General features: G+C 41.3%; 1 protein-coding gene across 1 annotated transcript; it reads right to left on the minus strand.

The window, feature by feature from the left end:
• Positions 1-3,013: 3,013 nt before the first annotated feature.
• Positions 3,014-13,472, minus strand: LOC103191047 (1,25-dihydroxyvitamin D(3) 24-hydroxylase, mitochondrial). Its single transcript, XM_007911988.2, has 12 exons — positions 13,159-13,472; positions 12,185-12,375; positions 11,503-11,596; positions 10,501-10,597; positions 9,320-9,411; positions 8,831-8,942; positions 6,647-6,792; positions 6,037-6,203; positions 5,322-5,400; positions 4,337-4,534; positions 4,117-4,228; positions 3,014-4,006 (listed from the first exon to the last, which is right to left on the minus strand). Exons 1-11 carry the CDS (start codon positions 13,393-13,395, stop codon positions 4,118-4,120), a joined length of 1,524 nt encoding a protein of 507 aa, XP_007910179.1. The 5' UTR covers positions 13,396-13,472; the 3' UTR covers positions 3,014-4,006; position 4,117.
• Between the last annotated feature and the right edge of the window lie 5,634 nt (positions 13,473-19,106).

Raw genomic sequence — 19,106 nt, forward strand, 5'->3', positions numbered from 1 at the left:
TCTACCATCTGGAGATCAGAGTAGGATTTGGACTCCTTTTGCAAAGACTAAATCATGCCCCGAAACTCTGGAACATTTTTCCTCTAGCTCTCCGCTTTGCCCCTTCCTTCCCCATCTTCAGATAGCACCTGAAGACATCGCTCTTTGACTGGGCCTATGGTTACCTCCCATCTCCCCCCGGCTCAGTGTTGTGCTCTACCACTGTCAAGCGCTCTGGGACGCTACACTCAATGAGGGGCGCTATATAACAACAGCAACAACAACTTGCACTTATATAGCGCTCTCCAAGCAGGGTAGCATCTCAGAGCGCTATATAAATGCTTGTTGTTGTTGTGGAGTCCAGTCGCTCAGTGCTCAGTGCTTCGAGCACTCGCCTCACAAGCGAGAGACTTGGGTTTGATTCCCGGCATAGCGAAACATTTCCTTACTCTACACACCTCTGTCTACACCTAAAGCAGTAAGTAGAAACCTGGTTGTTAGTCGATTGGCGGATCGCTTTCCCGGGGGTAATAAGTCCTTCAAAAAAAACTAACATAATTTGGTCACTTCAATCCACAACTGTTTGTGGGACACTGCTGTGAACAATTGGCTGCCGTGTTTCACCCACAAAATATAGTTAATTCACTTTACAGTATATTCTGTGAAGCTCTTTGAGATATCTCGTAGATGCGATAAGGCGCTATATCATATGCAAGGATTATTATTATTATTTATTATTGTAAAGAGTATAAAATGACTCTCAGTAATGTCTTCTGAAGGGCTCAGTAGGTGTACTTCTGATATGGCACTGAACCAGTCAATATGGTGCAGTATAATTGGTCTCAGTGCTCCTGGGCTAGGGACAGCGGAAAGTCAGTATAGTATCTCTTCCCTGATCACTTTCTGGTATTCCCTGGTGGAAAAGAAGAATGAGTGAACATCAAGTGGAGAACAGGATGAGCCTTAGCTTTCATTCTATCCGTGGATGATTAGTGTGCAGACTGCAGAAGGTTATTACCATGTGTAGAACTTTACCCCAGAATGAGTCAGTATATTCTGGGGAAGAGAGGAGCAAATTAAAATAAGAAGTAAATATTTTGTTTACAAAAGTTGAGAAATTGAGTTGCCTCAGCATGCAAGTTGTATAATACTCTGTGCTTAATTATCAGGTTCAAAAGGTACATCTCCATCAACAATAAGGGTACAGTGTGTGGGCTGATTATTTACATTATATGTGCACGCAGAAAGTCTTAATAGAGCTCTACTGATCATAAGTTATTTATTGTCTATTACCTACGTATAACATGCTTATAACTGACACATGCTGCTGAATCACCTAATATCTTTATTTGCAGGATAGTTGGAAGGTGGGAGTGATCAATACGTCATAAAATTTGAGCTCTTACATAAACTCATAACCGGTACCAGTTTCAGTTTACGCTGTTTATCTTGTTATTTTTGTAGTTCGATAAGGTCTTCACAAGGACAAGGTCGCTCCAGGAACTTAAATGCTTTTAGCTGTCTTACTTGGCATGCTATAGCTGGGAGGACATTGAACTTTTACCATTGTATAAACCCCATGACATCTATTTGTTTTTTCCCAATCTGATGATTGCCAAGAATGAAGCTCTAATATTGCCTTTTCTAGGAAAATGTATAACTAGCTTTGAGAACATTCATATTTTCAATTGGATCATTAAATGATAAATATGTGAACTTTTTTACATTACCATAATTTGACATACTTTGCACCCTTCTTCCTTTGTTACCATCTCACTGCCTTGTCAGTAGGGTTAGCGAGCAAACTGCCCCCTCTGATGACTTTCTCAATCCAGCCAACAAAAAGTGCATCAGAGTGGTTCAAGGTAACTCGCCCATTGATTGAACCCTCGCAAGTCCTCTCTGACTGGAGTTTATTCAATGACTAGCTAAGCTATATGGAGTGGCAGTGTTCCGGCATCACTGAAAACCCTGATCTCAGCAATGACAGCACAAGAGGATGTACAGATGTCCGCACTGGGCCCGGCAAGGTTGCTGAAAATCAGCCAGAGCACCTTGGCTGAATCATAGAATCATACAGCACAAGAAGGAGGCCATTCAGCCCATCGTGTCTGTGCCAGTGCACTCGGTGTCTCTGTGATGATGTAGTTAATATTAACCACGTCTGCTTATTGCTCCACTCTGATACGATGCTTCGAAGCATTAAGGGGCTTCGCCATAAGATGCCTCACCACTGGTTCATGAAAACAATTCCCACTGTTAAATTCTCCACCACTATTATAAAAAGATGCACTCCTACTAATATAGTATTAGATGTGCGGCAAGCACAGAATTTTGTATGATACAATGCACATTTATCTAGCGCCTTTCGTGATGGGAGGATGTGTCAGAGTGCTTTACACCACTGGCTGGACACTCAAGCTGGGAGTTGATGGGAAAGATGACCAAAAACATGGTCAAAGAGGTATGTTTTGAAGCAGGAATTGTAGTGGCAGGGCAAGTAGGAGGGATTCTGGGATAGAGTTCCAGAGAGCAGGACAGAATGACTTCAACCTTGCCTGCCAATGGTAGAATGGATAGAGTGGAGGACATGAAGCAGGTCAATGGTTGCTGGGCAAAGGGAGTGGTTGTGTCAGTAGGTTCGTAGGAGGTCACAGAGATACTTTGCACAAAAAGCATGGAAGAAGAACGAAATGAAAAACTCAAACTTACCTAAAGACGATGAGCCATTTGCACTTGCACAGACTTGCTCCAATTTATTAATCAATGTAATCAACCACTGCATCAAAATGTATTGTAGTCACTCCAAAAATGATTGGTTTAAGCAGTTCCTTCCTTAGAGAACCACCTTTCTTGTATGTACGACTAGAGGGTATGACATCTGTTCAATGTGGTTCTGGTTAGTTCAGTCAAGTATCTAAAGTTTTATTACACATTTAACACTTTGGATTGTTAATGTTTTGCTTTCTATTGGCCTTATCACAGATATAGTTTGAACAATCCAGCAAAAGCAGTTCAATAAAAAGGAAACCAGTTGAAAGATTGACTCTTGCGAGATTTAATAACAGAATATATCGATAATTAAAGACACTTCCAAGTCAGAAAACACACTTCTTTACTCTTCAAATAGGTTATCTCGTTATGTAAATATACACAAGTTGGTTAATATGTTGTAAAGTCCCTGAGTTTTAACTTTATAGATTTTTTCTGAATAGAACAAACTCCATTAGAAAGTACAGCACATATTTTGACTCTTAACAGGTTGAACATTCTGTTCCATCGATTAACCAAGGAAAATTAACCTTTAAGCATAATGATAACATTTATTATGCTTCAAGGAAAGAATTAATATATACATTTAGTCATTCAGAAATAATCTGAATATTAAGTTTTGCAACATTAAGATATTTTCTCTTGAACCTATACAAACATACAATTCGGTGAAGCAAAGAGCGGTTTGAGCAGTTTCCATTCTAACTGGAAAGTAATCACAAAAATACAAAATCAGTTTGGATGAAGATCTCGCCTTTCCATAAAACCCACCCTCTCATCTTCCTATCATCAGAGTGGGTTTGGGAACATGTGTCAGATGCCAAAATGCTGAATTGAACAGATTTTTTTGGAGCAAGTTAAAGTACAAGTTCCTAAACTTCCAAGATTCTTTCTGGTTATCTGGCATATCTTACTTCTTTTGGGAAGAAAAAGCAGTACAAGCAGCCACCAGCCATCGATTACATCTTAACTCTGCAGTATATTAAATACCAGTGTCGCACACTATCACTTTATGATTCTCTAGCTAGGGAAATTGCCCACTGAGTAGCTTTGACAGAATAACTTGTATTACTCAATGTCTTATCAGCTCAACCTTCATGGTGAAATAGCAATAATCCTACATGGGTCACTGAACATGTTGTAATCCTTCAACTCCCACAACACTCTTTGGCCTTGCACTCCCTATTTAGCTGATTACAAAGTGCTGAGGTGAACGAGTGTAGCAGAACAGTGCTCTCGAAGAATCTCAGATCTCCTGAAAAGAAAAAAAATTATTTGACTATTTATTCGAAGACGAAAATATCAAAAATAATTTTTATAACACTTTTAGTCGAACAACCGGCTTAAAAATCTTGTATTTTATACCTCAACGTCTCAATAATGCGACTGGAAGTTCTCGACCTGGAATCATAATCCCAGAGTGTAGTATTTCTACATCGTCTTCATCAGTGGCTACAACTCTGTACTTCTGTATCAGCTGCAAAGCAAAGAAATCCCAAATTGCAAAAGGCTTTCTTTCACTCTGGCTAGTTATTTGACTTAAAAGTATAAGCAGATGCAGCAAAAGTGAACCTTCGTCACTCACCCAGCAAAGGGCCAATTGTAGCTGTAGCTCTGCTAACCTCCAGCCAATACACATCCTCTTCCCAACGCCAAATGGTACGTGTGCGAAGGGGTTGATCGCCCGGCTCTCCCGTAACCATCGCTCTGGCTTAAACTGATCTCCATCGTGAAAAGATTCTTCATTGCAGCTCAAAGCATGATTGTTTATCATTAGTATGGTCTGTGATGAAAGTAAGAGGTTTCTCCATTATTTGCCATGAGAAGAATCTCTTGAAAGACATCACTAAACCGTTCCGCAAAGTAAAGATGGAAAATGTGTGTTTCTTTTGCTCTTGACTTTTATGATTACAACAGTGTTTAACTCTTTAACATATATAGCCCAAGGATTCAATTTCAGGCATCACTTTATTGCAGTTATAGTTACTGTAATAACTGGTATTGGTAAATTGTTGCCTCATTTTTCCGTTTACTACAACGACTGAAGAAATAGTTCAATTTTGCAGATAATTGTTTGAATTGTGGTTCACGCAGCGTTAGCTGATCTTACCAGAGGCACCAGTTGGCACATTATAATTGACCGCATCATTGATGGAGAAAGGGAGAGGATAGTATCAAATAGGCTCATTTGTAGGTGTCACGAGAGGATGGGATATTATGCTCTTGGGGGTTTGAGGACAGTGCTGAAACTCATTGTATTGGCTTGCATTGAAAGTTTGGTGAGGTGCTAGATGTTGGCTGTCTGCCTGGCTGGTACACTTACAACCAGAGTACAGCAAAGAATTAAATCTGTTGAGGGTGAGAACACTGACAATTGATACATCACCTGCTATATGACTTAAGTCACTTGTCTCTCAATACAGCATGTCAAATAACAGTTAACTATTACTATAAGATGAAAGTTTTTTTCAAAATAGTTACAGCTCTACACAGTTTAATACATTGTTAAAAGCAATTGAAGGTTTAATTGAGTTATGTTGTGATTTTGTTGTGCATCAACTGAGACTTACTCCTTTAGGTAGCAGGTAGTCACCGAGAACAATCTCTTCATCCAGTGTTCGACTTGTGAAGGGCACAGAAGGAGTTATCCTAAAATAGACATTTGACATTGGTAATGGTTATTTTGCAATCAATGTAGCATTAAATCTGCACTTACCAAAGAATAGAAATAGTCTTCAAGGTAACCACAGTTAGTGTATGTTAGAAGATGCACAAGGCATTTGCAAAGTTTCGGCTTGATAAAAAGTAGGTATCATAGTGTATTTAAAACCCTGAGAAACAAATGAACGGCCGCAGGTATAATAATTTACCCAATGGGTGTGTAATTGACACATTTTGTCTCCAAGATTCTCCAAATGTTACAGATAAAACTACACTTCTATACATTGGTTCACAGAAGTATTTGCTGTTTATGTGAGTTGACAACCCAGTGAAGGTGCTGGTGCTAAGTATGGAAAGGACTTGTAATTAAATTGCTTAGTTATGATTCCCTGCATGCCAAGTCCCCAGTCTTGTCTAAGCTGTCAGGAGAAGGTCGAAGATTTATTGGAGGGTGGTTGAAGAAAGGGTAAACCAGAAACCAAAGCCAGTTTTGTGCATGTCCAAGTGGGCTGCTCATGATCAGCATTGTCAGAAAACAGTGCGTGGCACAGGGCAGAACAAATAACAGAGGTGAATTGAATGAACTAAGACCATAATAATGATACATAATCTTGTCACACAAACCTCATGGACTCCTTCAGACAAGCCTTTAGAAAAGGCATTTTCTTAATGTCTTCTGCAGTTGGTATTTGGTTTTCAGTTAGTGTGTTCTGTATTTCCTGTAGAAGTTTGTCTTGCGCCTTGGGATTTCGAGACAAATTAAAGATAGCCCATAGTAAACTGTTAGCAGTCTGAAACAGAAGATAGGAGTAAACATTACTACCTCAGTTTTTTTTTGTTTCTCCTTTAAACATATAATACATCATGTGCCACAGCTATTCTTGGGAGGCTCTTTGGAATTCTGATACACATATTTAATGTTGAGTAAAAATATAGCTTAATTTGTGAGCAATAATTTGAAACTTATTTTTTCCCCTGTGAATTTTCTTCCCTCCTGTCTTTCTTGACGACATATTTAATTCTACTTTTCCTTCTGCTGGGTTACAGTTCCACAGGTGCCCTCTAGTATCTTGCTCAAAAAATCATTACCGTGGAGATACATTAGATGCAATAGAGACTAGTGAGAGAAAGCATAACAAAGATAATTGTGATGCAGGGTTTGAATGAAATATACAATAGAACTCTGTTTATTACGCAATCATTAGGGTCCATAAAATAGCGATCAGAATATTACCGTTTCCACCCCTCCAATCTGTAGTTCAGTGATGGCAGCGTACAGTTCTTTCCTTGACAGTTCATTGTCATAGTAGATCTCCGACAGAAAATCATTGGCCGGGCAGGAGGAGTGTCTGCTCAGTCTTTTGTCAATGTAGTGTTTTGCTGCAACACAAACAAGAAAACTGCTTTTAAAATTCTGCACATATTGTACCTTCATAGAACCAGGTTAGTACACAAAGTCTTTAACCTTAAGATATGAAAGGCGTTTCCCCAAATGATAACTACTAGGAACACATATTTCTGGAGGCAATGGCATTCATTCGCAGAAATAGATGTGGGAGGTTCTCAAAGCATTTCTTTGAAATTCACATATTTTGTTGGTGAGGCCATTATTTTATTCAACTTTATTGAAATGCATGAAGCCACCATAACTTTTTGTGCCTTCCCATTCTTGTCTTGGAAGCATCACAATTTAGCATGATCTTCCTCTCACTCAACATCCACACTCAACTTCCAGTAAAGGTTTCTAGCTAACAAATTCTTGCTTATTTTTGTAGCATCTTATCATGTCACAGCATCTCAAATTGGCAAATGCAATTGGGTTTAGTGATCATTTGCGCCTGAAAGGTCCCACCAACAGCCACGAGTTGACAGTCCAATTGATCTGGTGGATTATTAGCAGGACCCAAGGAGTGATACCCTTCTATTTCAAATAGTATTGTGGGATCTTTAAATCCCACCAAACAGGCAGACCAGAGTAAGGTTTTAACACTTCAGTGGAAAGATGGAATCTCTGATATTGCAGTGCTCCACCTATACTACCCTGGAGTGTCAGCCTAAGACTATGAGCTACTGTACAGTATTTTATAGGGTTAATACATGTTGTATCCACAACAAGTCATGTTCAAAAGTAGTACCTTATCTACTGCTGTAAGTGCTTTCACTACTGAAACAGGAAAGTGGGTGTGTTGGTCAATAGTGTCTGGAATGAATAAGCTATGTACGTATTGCTGTCAGTTCAATGACCCAGTCACTGCCTCATGTTAACCTTAGACTGCTATAAACATTTGGCTCCAATGCCCTGTTCCAGGTCATTCAGTTTATTGGTGCAGAACTGGTGACTGATTCTGACTGCTTTCATTACAGTGAAATGGCATCAAATTCAGTGTTCAATTACCCAACTTAGAGAAATCAATTAAAGAAATATGGGGGTGGGGGAAAGGAGGGGAATGTGACATGTGATCACAGGTAATAATTATCACATTACTAAAAATTACATGTTTATAACTCCTTTCACGTCGAGAGGACGCCCCAAGGTTCTGGACAATCAATGTTTCAGACCGATCTGGTGGTCTAGATCAGGGAGGGTGGATGGCAGGTGGGGGAAGGAAGGTGATCGAAGGCACGGTTGAAGAGATGAGTCTTGAAGGAGACAAGGGAGGGGATGATGCGGAGGGACTGCGGGATGAGTTCTAGAGGGTGAGGGCAGAGTGGCTGAAGGCTGAATATGATTTCCTGAGAATAATCATCCAATATAACTGTCCTCAAGGTCAGTTGTGTATAAAGCATGAAATATCATTGCAACCCTTACATGATAAGGTTTATGCATGCATAGAATGCAGTACCAGAACTTCTGTTGCTGCAAGCAGTACTGCCATGTGAGTGCTACTCATAGTGAAGCTGGTGACTTGATATAAAAGCAACATTAAATAAGAACTGATATAAAATAATGATATTAAATAAATATTGCGGCAATTTCATGAAAATTGCAATGGAGGTCTTGTCTTCAAAGAGCAGCTCAAACACAAACCGTAAAACACTTCTTCAGTTCTTTCAAGAATCAAGTGACCTGGAAGTTTCATCATCTGATGCAGCACGGTGTAGCATGAAAGCTTATAAAAACAGAACAATTCATTAGCAAGCAAACTACAGGACTACTCTAATGTTTAAGGAACTGTGAGCTATGAAACCCTTTGCGGAGTCACTGTGGAAGTCAACTTTTATGGGATAATTGTATTCTACACTTTGTTGATTTGATTAAATACTGTTTTTGCTGTAAGCAGCCCCTAGCATTTTATTGGAGCGTCAGCCTGGATTATGAGTTCAAAGTCTCAACACTTGAAGCTTATATCTTTGACATGAATATCATTTCCGGTTTACGTGACATTATTAATGGATCTCTTCAATCAAGCATCTATACCTGTTTTGAATATATTGTCCCAGGCTTCTGTATGGTCCTTCCACGTCTTTGTGTTAAAACATTTATGGAGTTCAACTGGGGTCACCATCATTTTACCAAACGTGCTCATCATCTAAAGTGTGGACAATGACAAGAGCATGTTATTCAGAATGTACAATCATTTGCAATTCCCACATAAGAAAATGGAACGCATTATGAAAGCTTATACTTCTGTCAAACTGAAATGTCTTGTTGTGTTGTGCTTCATTGTGTTGTCTTGTAACCTGTTCTCACTTATACCAAAATAGGTGACCTGTTTCTGCCAAATGTATTCGGTTGGGTGTCCTGTTAAAATATCTAGCTCTACTATTTCAATTCTGTTGGATATTTTGATAACACATGAAGCAGTTGAACAGTTCCATTGTATAAATTTCTGATGGATTTGCGGAAACACTGTTCCCGGGCTGGTTGCTTTGACTACCAAAACAATGTACTTGTTTGTGTACTTACAGTTTTAATAGCCTTGATGAAGTTTAAGGATTCTTCGACCACATGCCGTTCCAAAAGGCCAAACCTTTTATCATATAACACCAGGCAGATTGCTGCAATTAAAAAGTTGCTGATAAATGCCCAAATATAATCGTCAAATTATTCAACCTACGTTCTTTAAAACTGCATCGTATTTTCACAGTGTTTTGCTTGTATGTAGTCTTTCTTTAATAAACGGGTGCAAATAAACATTTCAATAAAATATATTTCCAGCTTGTGGCATAAAAATAAAAGTGTCTTGAGATCTACTGAAATATGTATTCATTTTTGACTTCCTAGTTTCTTCAATGTGTCATTGGGTTGGTTTATTAATGTGCTGCCTTATCAGATGACAGAACATGGGTTTGTGCGGGAACCCTCACTGGAAGCTTTAAATCTCGCCCAGACATTGGAGCACATGGTGGAACCTAGGTTCCTCTCCCTGGAACCTCACTGGAAGGGGCAAAGCTGATCATCCATTCAACAAAGTTGCTGCTTATCCTCTTTCCTTGCAGTTACTTGGAGCTCACATAGGCTTCTACCTCTGAGCTACAGCCAGCGGGTATAGCCAGAGGTCTGGATCAGTAAGTTAAACAGGAAAAAACTAATGAAATTGAGATCCCTCTCATTATTTAAAAAAAATGCTTTCTACTGAGTGTCGTCTTTGTGAAGATGTTCAAACTGTTACAGCCCGGGGTCAATTTCTGGAATCCACCTTAGGTGTTGACACAAGTTGATCTGTGTTCTTTGCCCCTTAGGTGTGCAATCCCACATCACCCTTAACTGTCAGGAAGAAACACTTTCAACAGGAATAGTTCTATAGCTGAATTATTTTAGCTGCTGATCATGTATTTGGGGAACAATAAATGCTGTGCCACGGTGGCGAGCTATTTCAGATTTGATAGACCTGGGAGAAACAGTGACTGTGCCCTTCAGTAAAGGCGAGTAAATAGTTAATTTACTGGGAAAGGACTGCAATTAGCTGGAAACAGTTTTGCACAAGGTGCTACGGTCACAACTCGATATCGCCTTATCTCACTTCCATTTAGAATTTTAGTTCATCCTCGAACACACTGGTGAATCACAGTGAACACAAAAACACTTCTAATCCAACAGCCTCTCGTTTATCTGCACGGATCAAAAAATACTTTCAAAAGACGTACTTTCAAAAGACCATTTGTTCAGTTCGTGGTACAAGTCATCAATCCTGCCGGTCTCATCGCGGACCTCCTCAATTTTCCCCATGAAATCCTTTAGAACCTGTGAGAGATTCCATCATTACAAATTGGTGGCTTGTCGAAAGTTTGGTGAGAATTGACGCTGACATTCGCACGCACCGTGATCTGGGTTATTCCTCCCTCCAGCCATTGATCAAAGGTTAATTTCTTAAGCATGTTTCATTTTAATAATATATAGATATAAATAAAACTGCGTACGAATGTGTTTATTTCCCCGTTTAATAATGACAAGCCTATACAATGTTCCTTGCCAACACACAACTGAGCAAACAGGGGGGCAAACATACTGAATAAATCCAAGAACAAACACTGAAGAGAGAAATAGCTGACATCAAAGACAATCAATTAATCAATCAATCAATCAATCAATAAATAGCAGTAGAGAGATAAACTATTTTGTCCCACTGACAAAGTGATGGACTGAAATATGCCTCGTGATTGTGTTACATACATATATACATACATTGCAAAATATTGTCACATCTCACGCCCATGACAATGCTTACAATTAACTCTTTTAAGTCAATTGCTCTTCAATAATAACTGTTCATTTGTACTGTATCTATAATTTTTCATTAAAAAAAAAGTTAGGCATTTTTCGTTCGGTTCCAAAACAAACCACATTTGATTGCCTTGTGCAATCATTACTCTTAAGGCTTGAAACCCCCCCACCCCACACCCCCACCACCCCACCACCCCACTCCTCCACACCCCCCACCACCACCACCACCACTTCTGGCATTCTTTTAATCGAGTTGCATCAATAAAAAAACACACACCGAAAGCAGGAAGTTTATAAAATAGATCAAATACATGTGTGAGACGTATATACATTGGAGGGGGGGGGAGAGAAAAAAACAACCTCAATCTTGAATCTCAAGAGGGAAGACACCAAAGGGTCTGTGACAGTTGCAGGTGCTGACTTACCCCATTTATTTTCCCATCGAGTTTGACCACTTCTGTGGGTTTCATCAGCTTTTTCTGAAACACACTCCTGACTCTTTGCCATTCTTTTCCTTCTCTGAGGACAAAAAGGAGGAGAGGGGAAGGAGGGAGGGAGAGAGAGATAGAGATAGAGAGAGAGAGAGAGAGAGAGGACTTGGTGATATTCCAGATAAAACAGTTAAACTAACACACACCCCTCTCCCCCTCCTCCTCTCCCCATGAGATACCAATACACCACCAGTTTAATGACTGGGAGTCCTGATAAAAAAAAATTGCTCTCTCCCCCTTTTGAACCCATTCTTCGCCCTTTTGAACCCATTTATCCACGAACGTCTCGATAAAGCCATAACGATTTCTTTCTGAGCGTAACAGTAAAATAAAACACTCGCGACTTCATTGGGGGGTTGGATTTTTGCATCGAAATGCATATTCTTTTGGGGTGAAGGGGTCGAAAAAAAGAAAAGGAATCCATCACAATGTACAGGGGTGACCCCCCCACCACCCCCCAAAAAAAAAAAGTCGTGAGAACTATCCCCGTTGATCCAAAACATACGCATTATCATCGATTCGGGATTTTTTCGGACGTTATAAGGGTTATCACGACTTTTGGGTCACTGTGTGCACTGCACCAGAGGAGGTCGGGGTTGCGATGTACAGTACTTACAGGATAAGTAGTCCATATGCTTCGTCCCTGTAGTCTCTATAGGCTTTCCATGGTTTAATCTCCAGGCGTTGGGGGTATTTGCTCTCTTTACGGAAAAGGGCTTCGAGGAGACGGGGATCACCGATGTTCACTGATTCGAAAGATCCCAATTTCATTTTAAAAATCTTCCCAAATTTCTTGTGGTAGTGGAGCTGGAAAGGCAAAGGGGACGATGTGGAATAATAGCGACCAGGATATATTTTTTTTTGGGTGGGGGGGGAAGGGAAAAAAAAAAGTCATTGATTGATTTCCATCATTTGATTTGATTTGATTTGATTTGCAAAGAAAATGCACAACTTGTGGCACAACTTCATCGCCCTGAGAAATGCCATCTGTCAAGTTTTGCAATTGCTCAGGTTTTTATTCTCTTAAAAGAAAACAGGTAAATAAATGGGTGAAACCAACCGATCCATGGGTTCAATTTGAGTATTTTCCTTTTTTTTTTGGAGGGGGGAATGGTGGGGGGGGGGAGGGGGGGGAGAGGGGAGAGAGAGAGAGAGAAAGGTGGTGAGTGGAGGAGGTAAAAATGAAATTATTGGCCATCCTAATAAAAAAAATTGGGGGTGGGGGTGGTGGGGGGTGGTGGGGGGGGGGAATGAAAGAAATATATTATTTACCATCGTAATATTTTTGGAGGGCGAGAAAAGCAAATATAAAATGATTTGCAATCGTTAACATATTTGTTGGGGGTGGTGGGGGGGGGGGGGGAGGTGGTGGGGGGGGGTGGTGGGGGGGGGGGTGGTGGGGGGGGGGTGGGGGGGGGGGTGGTGGCGGAGGAAAGCAAATATCACATTATTTGGAGGGGGAAAGGAAAGGAAATCAAAAATTAAATACATTTGCAATCTCAATAGGAAATATACAGTTGATTGACTCTCCCCCCACGACCCCCTCTTCCTCTCCTCTCCTCTCCCTCTCTCTCCCATCTCTCCATTTACCAGGGTTTCGTGCTGCCTTTTGAGCCCTCCTTTCCTGATGATCTCCAACAAGTTGCCCACCACTGGCCACCTGGTGGGACCGGGCATGGAGGTGTGCCCGCAAGGCGCCTCCACAGGAGAGATGTCCTTCTCCAGGGCGCAGGAGGCAGCTGGTCTCCCAATGTGGTGTTGCAACCTCATCCCTCTCTGTCTCGAAAACTGCGCAAAGCAATTCACATGTTTCATCTGAGATCGCATTGGTTTCACCTTCCCAACGAAAGATGATGATGAGGACAAGTGTTGTGTTTGCCTCTCGTTTGGTTGTCTACCTTGGAGAGAGGGGGGGAGTGGGTATCTATACTTGTGTTGGATCTTCTGCCACATATATAGATGCGGCGGCTTCTGTTGTGCACAAGGCTCAGCCAATGGAAAAAGTTCCCTGGTTGGTGTGGCTGTCGAGCCCACCATTCATTTCTGGAAACAGGTGGTGGTTGGGGGTGGAGGGGGGGAGAGACGGCCAAGAGAGTGCAACGAACTCATACAGATCCAGGAAGAGATTGGCAACTCCAGGTCCATCCTTGATTGACTGACTTATTAACCACACCACCAGGCGCATGATCTGCAGAGCACTGTGGATTCAGCTTCGTGCAAGATCAATAAGTTGGACATCAGTCCTTTCCCCCCCCCCCCCCCCCCCCCCCACCCCAGTGAAAATTACAACCACCCCCCCAAAAAAAAAATAATGGTATGCTGCCAATCTAGAAGAAGTCGCCCTGTGTTCCTGAACACACACAAAAAAAAACAATGAGCATCAGGTAGGTGTTACCCAAGGTTAAAAAAAAATACTGTTTTTTTAAATATATATATATGGAATCAATCTCCCTCCCCCTCTCCATGGCTCAGTTACTAAAGACATTGCCTCATGTGAAACCAAACTCAGGAGCTGCCAAGTTGATCATGATCTATGCTGAATAGGCTGGTCTCAGCCAAGGCACCAACAAGGCTGCTGCAATTGAACTCGTTGCTCTCCTGGTTAGGGAGGGAGAGAGAGAGAAAAGAAGTGATCCGACCGAGGTTATCGCCTTCTGATCGGATCAAGTAAGTAGGAACCCAGTCGTTGGTCGATTGGCGGATCGCTTTCGGGGTTTGACAAACCCCTCAAAAAAATATCGGCCGTGACTGAGCACTGTGTACGCAATCGGATTCCACGTTTCGCCCGCAAAATACACAATCGGTACACTTTACAACATATTCTGTGAAATGCTTTTGAGATATCTCAACGGCTTGATAAGGCATTATATGAAATGCAAGGATTATTATTATTATTAATTTAAATGACTCTTGGTAGCAGGTGAATCCTTAAGCAAGGAGAGGGTCAAGCTTTATTGTGATGCCCGCCACTCTCCCTCATTGCTAAATAGCCTGCAGCCATTCATTCACTCCGAAGGCTCACTTAAGAGGGATAGTAACTTGGGAGAGACAATGGAGGGGAATATACTTGTGGAATAATATGCCAGCATGATCCACCCTCCACTGGACAAGAAGGAAAACTGGAGGGTGACAGCCAAACTTTATTTAGTTTCCATTTGGGTACACTCATAAGGAACATTGGATGGCTGAAGAATAGATGAGATATGAGTCACATTATACTCACGTGGGTTACATTACACTTCTGTAAAGACCTGTTTAACTGGCTTGTGACTCAATCATACATAGATTTATTGGCCCTTTCATATTCCTGTAATATAATCTATTGTCCCCATCTCTGTGGATTGTACTTGGAGTATCAACCAAAGGTTGATCTTTCTAAAAAATAATTTTCTAGAAAACAGATGATCACATTTCCTAGAATTAGGATATGTGATCAGCTGCATTTGTTCTTTTAAAAATAACGCAGAAAAAAAGCACTGTAGATGCAGAAGCATTGTTGACTGATTTATGAAAGAAGAATTTGTATTATTAGATGTTCTTACAAAACACTGATTATATTTCAGATTAAGACCCCTGAACAGTAAGATCATATTTCTACAAATCACGTTAGTTATCACACATCTTTTTGTTAGTAAATACAAACACACCCAAATCCTTTTATCCAAGTCTTTGTAATGGACACCTCTTCACTGTGTATGTGTTTGCTCCTTTTTGTTTCGATGTACAGTACCTTACACTTGTCTACAATAAAATCTATCCACCACTCCTTGACCCGTTTGTTTAAATGGCCCACTTATTCTTGAATATTATTTATTCTTCTTGTTTTATTTACCTGTTCACATAACTTGATATCAGCACATTTTATAAATAGCACAAAAATATTCTCCACAAGTCATTGATGGTTAATGTGATCAAGGGATGCAGAACAAACCTTTGTTGAACTATAAACTCACTACCATCTGGATATAGCTTCTATTTTTCACATTCTCCTTCCTGTGTGCTAAATTAGCTGTTGATCGAATTACCCAATTTACGATTCATTCTCCGAACAATAAGCTCTTTTAAGTCTTACATAAAAAATGTTATAAAATGTTTTTTTGACTTGATTGCCCTTATCCACTGGTTCAGTTTCTTCATCAAAGAACTGCATTATATTTACACAGATTTACATAAAATGTTCAGCACACAAACTGGCCATTCTGCCCAAACAGACAGTGCCGGTGTTTTACTCCAATTGAGTCTCCTCCCACTCCTTAATCCTTCCTTACCTTTCCATTCCCTTCTCCCTTGTTTGAATATCTAGCTTTCTCTTAAATGCACATATACCTCATTGATTCAACCACCACTTCAAGCATAATTTCACAACCCTATTTGTGACACATAACTATTGCTTCTAAACTCGCGTTGACTGCTTCTTCTAAGTCTCTGGTCCTTCGATGAGCATTCATCGCACTCTATATATCCATTTAAGCATATACTTTCCTGAAATCTCCTGAAGGTATTGATCATTTTGCCCCCCTTCTGTTGCAATAAGGTTCCAAAGGCACCAGGTGCCCTCAAAAATCCTACCCAAGCTGTTAACATTTGTGTTTGAGCTATGATGGTGAATATTGGCAAACTGTGGTATGACTCACTGAATAAACTCAATGAACTATCATGGAACATTTTTTTATTTAAGACAAGAGTAAACTTAGATACTAAGGTCATCACATTTCTTAACCTACGAAATGTGATCATAAAGTTTGTTTTGGGAAATCTCTTCCTCATTTCCAGGTGTTTGCATCTACGTAGAAATAGTCCAACATTTCAAATGGAATTTTGCTTCCTTTGAAAACTCAAGATACCGACCAGCCCTTCAATCATCTGTTGACCAGAAAATGCTGTTATGATTAAGCTGTATTCTGTGGCTAATAACTTAGCAGTGATGCTTGTGCATTTAAAGATAAATTAAATTTGCATAATTCAGTCACACGTTTTGTGCATGTACATATGCTGGGTTTGTTAAAATTGTTTTTCTGCTCACTTTTCCTGAAGATCTTCTTAGGGTGTGGCTCCTCAAAGATTGACGTCTCTATACCTCATCCAAGTGACAATTATTCATATGTGAGTGCAATAAATGTTGGCAGGCTCTTCATGTGTGGTGGGTATCAAAGCCACCCCTATCCCATCTTCATTCAATGCTAATCTTACCCAATGTCCAAACATGCAGACTTTCTAACAGAGGTTTAAGTCCAAACCTAGTCCTTTCTGATCTGGATGGTCAGTACTACACCAGGCAGTTTATTTACTCAGGGATCCATCAAAAGTTGCTCTCTTTTTCTGAATATTTTGAACGAAGACTAAATAACAAATAATGGAAATTATTTCAGGCTGGTTGATTTTCATGGTAAATTTACCATGTTACGCTTTTATGCTAAATCAGAACAATAAGCAGACTTTATATTACTTAAGATAAAGCAATTATAGAGTTTTGTATTACTTTGAAAAGTCCAATTGAGATGTAACTATGTAGGATATTATTTTTGCATATTGAGCATCTTTTGGAAAATAATAATGATCAATAATAACATTGTGTTTCAGTTTCATTAGCTGTAAATGTATTATATTCTTGCTTCTAAGCCCAGTGATTCTTTCTATGTGACAGGACAAAGTAGATTAACAGGTTTAACAGACGTTCAGTCAGGTCAAAATAGTGTCACTGAGTTCTTTCCAATGCAATCCTATCAGAAAGTCTTTGCCAAGACAAGTTTGTGAAATTTTTACCAGCTTCATTAACCATAGACCTATTGAACTAGACTGCCCTCCACAGGCTGGAGCTATTTCTTCACTCATGGAACGCAATCAACCCAATCTGATCTGTAGATCTCTACTGCTACTGAGTTGTAAATTCCTTTTCTCATTTAGTTTATTAGCACACGCTAGCTATGTGAAATTCTCCACATTCTCAACGTGGCTTGACAGTGTGCTTTACAATGCATTAGTACTCAAGAAAAATTGGCTGCAATAAAAGCATTATATAACTCTTGGTTCTTAACACTGGGTGAAATTTTCCAGAAACTATTCACATGTGGAACAGGCCATTACTATTAGCAGCTACATTGGTAGAATGGGCATAAAGGTACAATCATCTCCTCCTCTCATGTATCTTATCAAGGCCTTTAAAACACTGCTTTGTTACCATTTCCGTAGTGTTCTTTGTTGGGCGTAGTTGTTCGATACCCATTAAGTCAATAAGGACCCGTTGAGTGGGACCAATGGAAGGGGATCCAGAGGTGAAAAAGCAGGAAGAATTGAGTAGAGGGTTTTTGGTTGGATTTGTAACTTGTGAGCTGAAATAAGTTTTCTACACATTGATTGTTGAGAATTTAAGTGGTGATCGTTTCATTATTGAACTATTGATCAATGGCTGCTGAGTGGTATAAGGAGCCAAAATCTGGCAAAGCTTATCGTGGAAACCACGGTGACGATCACTAACTAATAATTTGCATTTATCTGGCGTTTTGGATTGGGGGGGGGGGAGGATGTCTCAAAACTGCTCCACAGAGCTGAGTGTGAGCCCGAGTTGAGGACGAGTGAGTTTGGTGGGTAAAGTGGCTAAAAGTGCAGTTGAAATGATTAACTTCTAAGAGTTTTGAAGGTGGGGAAGTGAAGGGCGAGGTGGATGGAGGCTGGCGTTTGCTGAGTGGACGGGAGACGCCGGAGCAGTTTGGGTGATGGGTCCAATGGCCCTGAGTGGGATTGCCCCGACTGTGGGGTGACAGCAGCTTCAACTGTTTGGCTCCATGTGCAATTTCAGGGACTAAATGGGGACTCTTCCACTGTGAGTCAGTTATGTGTCTCCCCACCTCATCACCCCCTCCCTCCTCATCCCCTCTTCACCCCCTCCCTCCTCATCCCCCCTTCACCCCCTCCCTCCTCATCCCCCCTTCACCCCCTCCCTCCTCATCCCCCCTTCACCCCCTCCCTCCTCATCCCCCCTTCACCCCCTCCCTCCTCATCCCCCCTTCACCCCCTCCCTCTCACCCCCTCCCTCAACCCCCTCCCTCCTCATCCCCTCTTCACCCCCTCCCTCCTCATCCCCCTTCACCCCCTCCCTCCTCATCCCCTCTTCACCCCCTCCCTCCTCATCCCCCTTCACCCCCTCCCTCCTCATCCCCTCTTCACCCCCTCCCTCCTCATCCCCTCTTCACCCCCTCCCTCCTCATCCCCTCTTCACCCCCTCCCTCCTCATCCCTTCACCCCCTCCCTCCTCATCCCCTCTTCACCCCCTCCCTCCTCATCCCCCCTTCACCCCCTCCCTCCTCATCCCCTCTTCACCCCCTCCCTCAACCCCCCCTTCACCCCCTCCCTCCTCATCCCTTCACCCCCTCCCTCAACCCCCACCTTCACCCCCTCCCTCCTCATCCCCTCCCTCTTCACCCCCTCCCTCCTCATCCCCTCCCTCCTCATCCCCTTCACCCCCTCCCTCAACCCCCCCTTCACCCCCTCCCTCCTCATCCCCTCTTCACCCCCACCTTCACCCCCTCCCTCCTCATCCC

This window comes from Callorhinchus milii, unplaced genomic scaffold, assembly GCF_018977255.1.
Source record: "Callorhinchus milii isolate IMCB2004 unplaced genomic scaffold, IMCB_Cmil_1.0 Scaffold18, whole genome shotgun sequence".
NCBI lineage: Eukaryota > Metazoa > Chordata > Chondrichthyes > Chimaeriformes > Callorhinchidae > Callorhinchus > Callorhinchus milii.

What these genes read in the sequence shown, in the direction of transcription:
- LOC103191047 (XM_007911988.2), bottom strand. Translation starts at nt 13,395, where the DNA reads ATGCGATCTCAGATGAAACATGTGAATTGCTTTGCGCAGTTTTCGAGA. An exon ending in GCATATGGACTACTTATCCT is followed by an intron (nt 11,597 to 12,184) that starts GTAAGTACTGTA and finishes TTTTGTCCTCAG; the next exon opens with AGAAGGAAAAGAATGGCAAA. An exon ending in TACAATTGGCCCTTTGCTGG is followed by an intron (nt 4,229 to 4,336) that starts GTGAGTGACGAA and finishes TTTGCTTTGCAG; the next exon opens with CTGATACAGAAGTACAGAGT.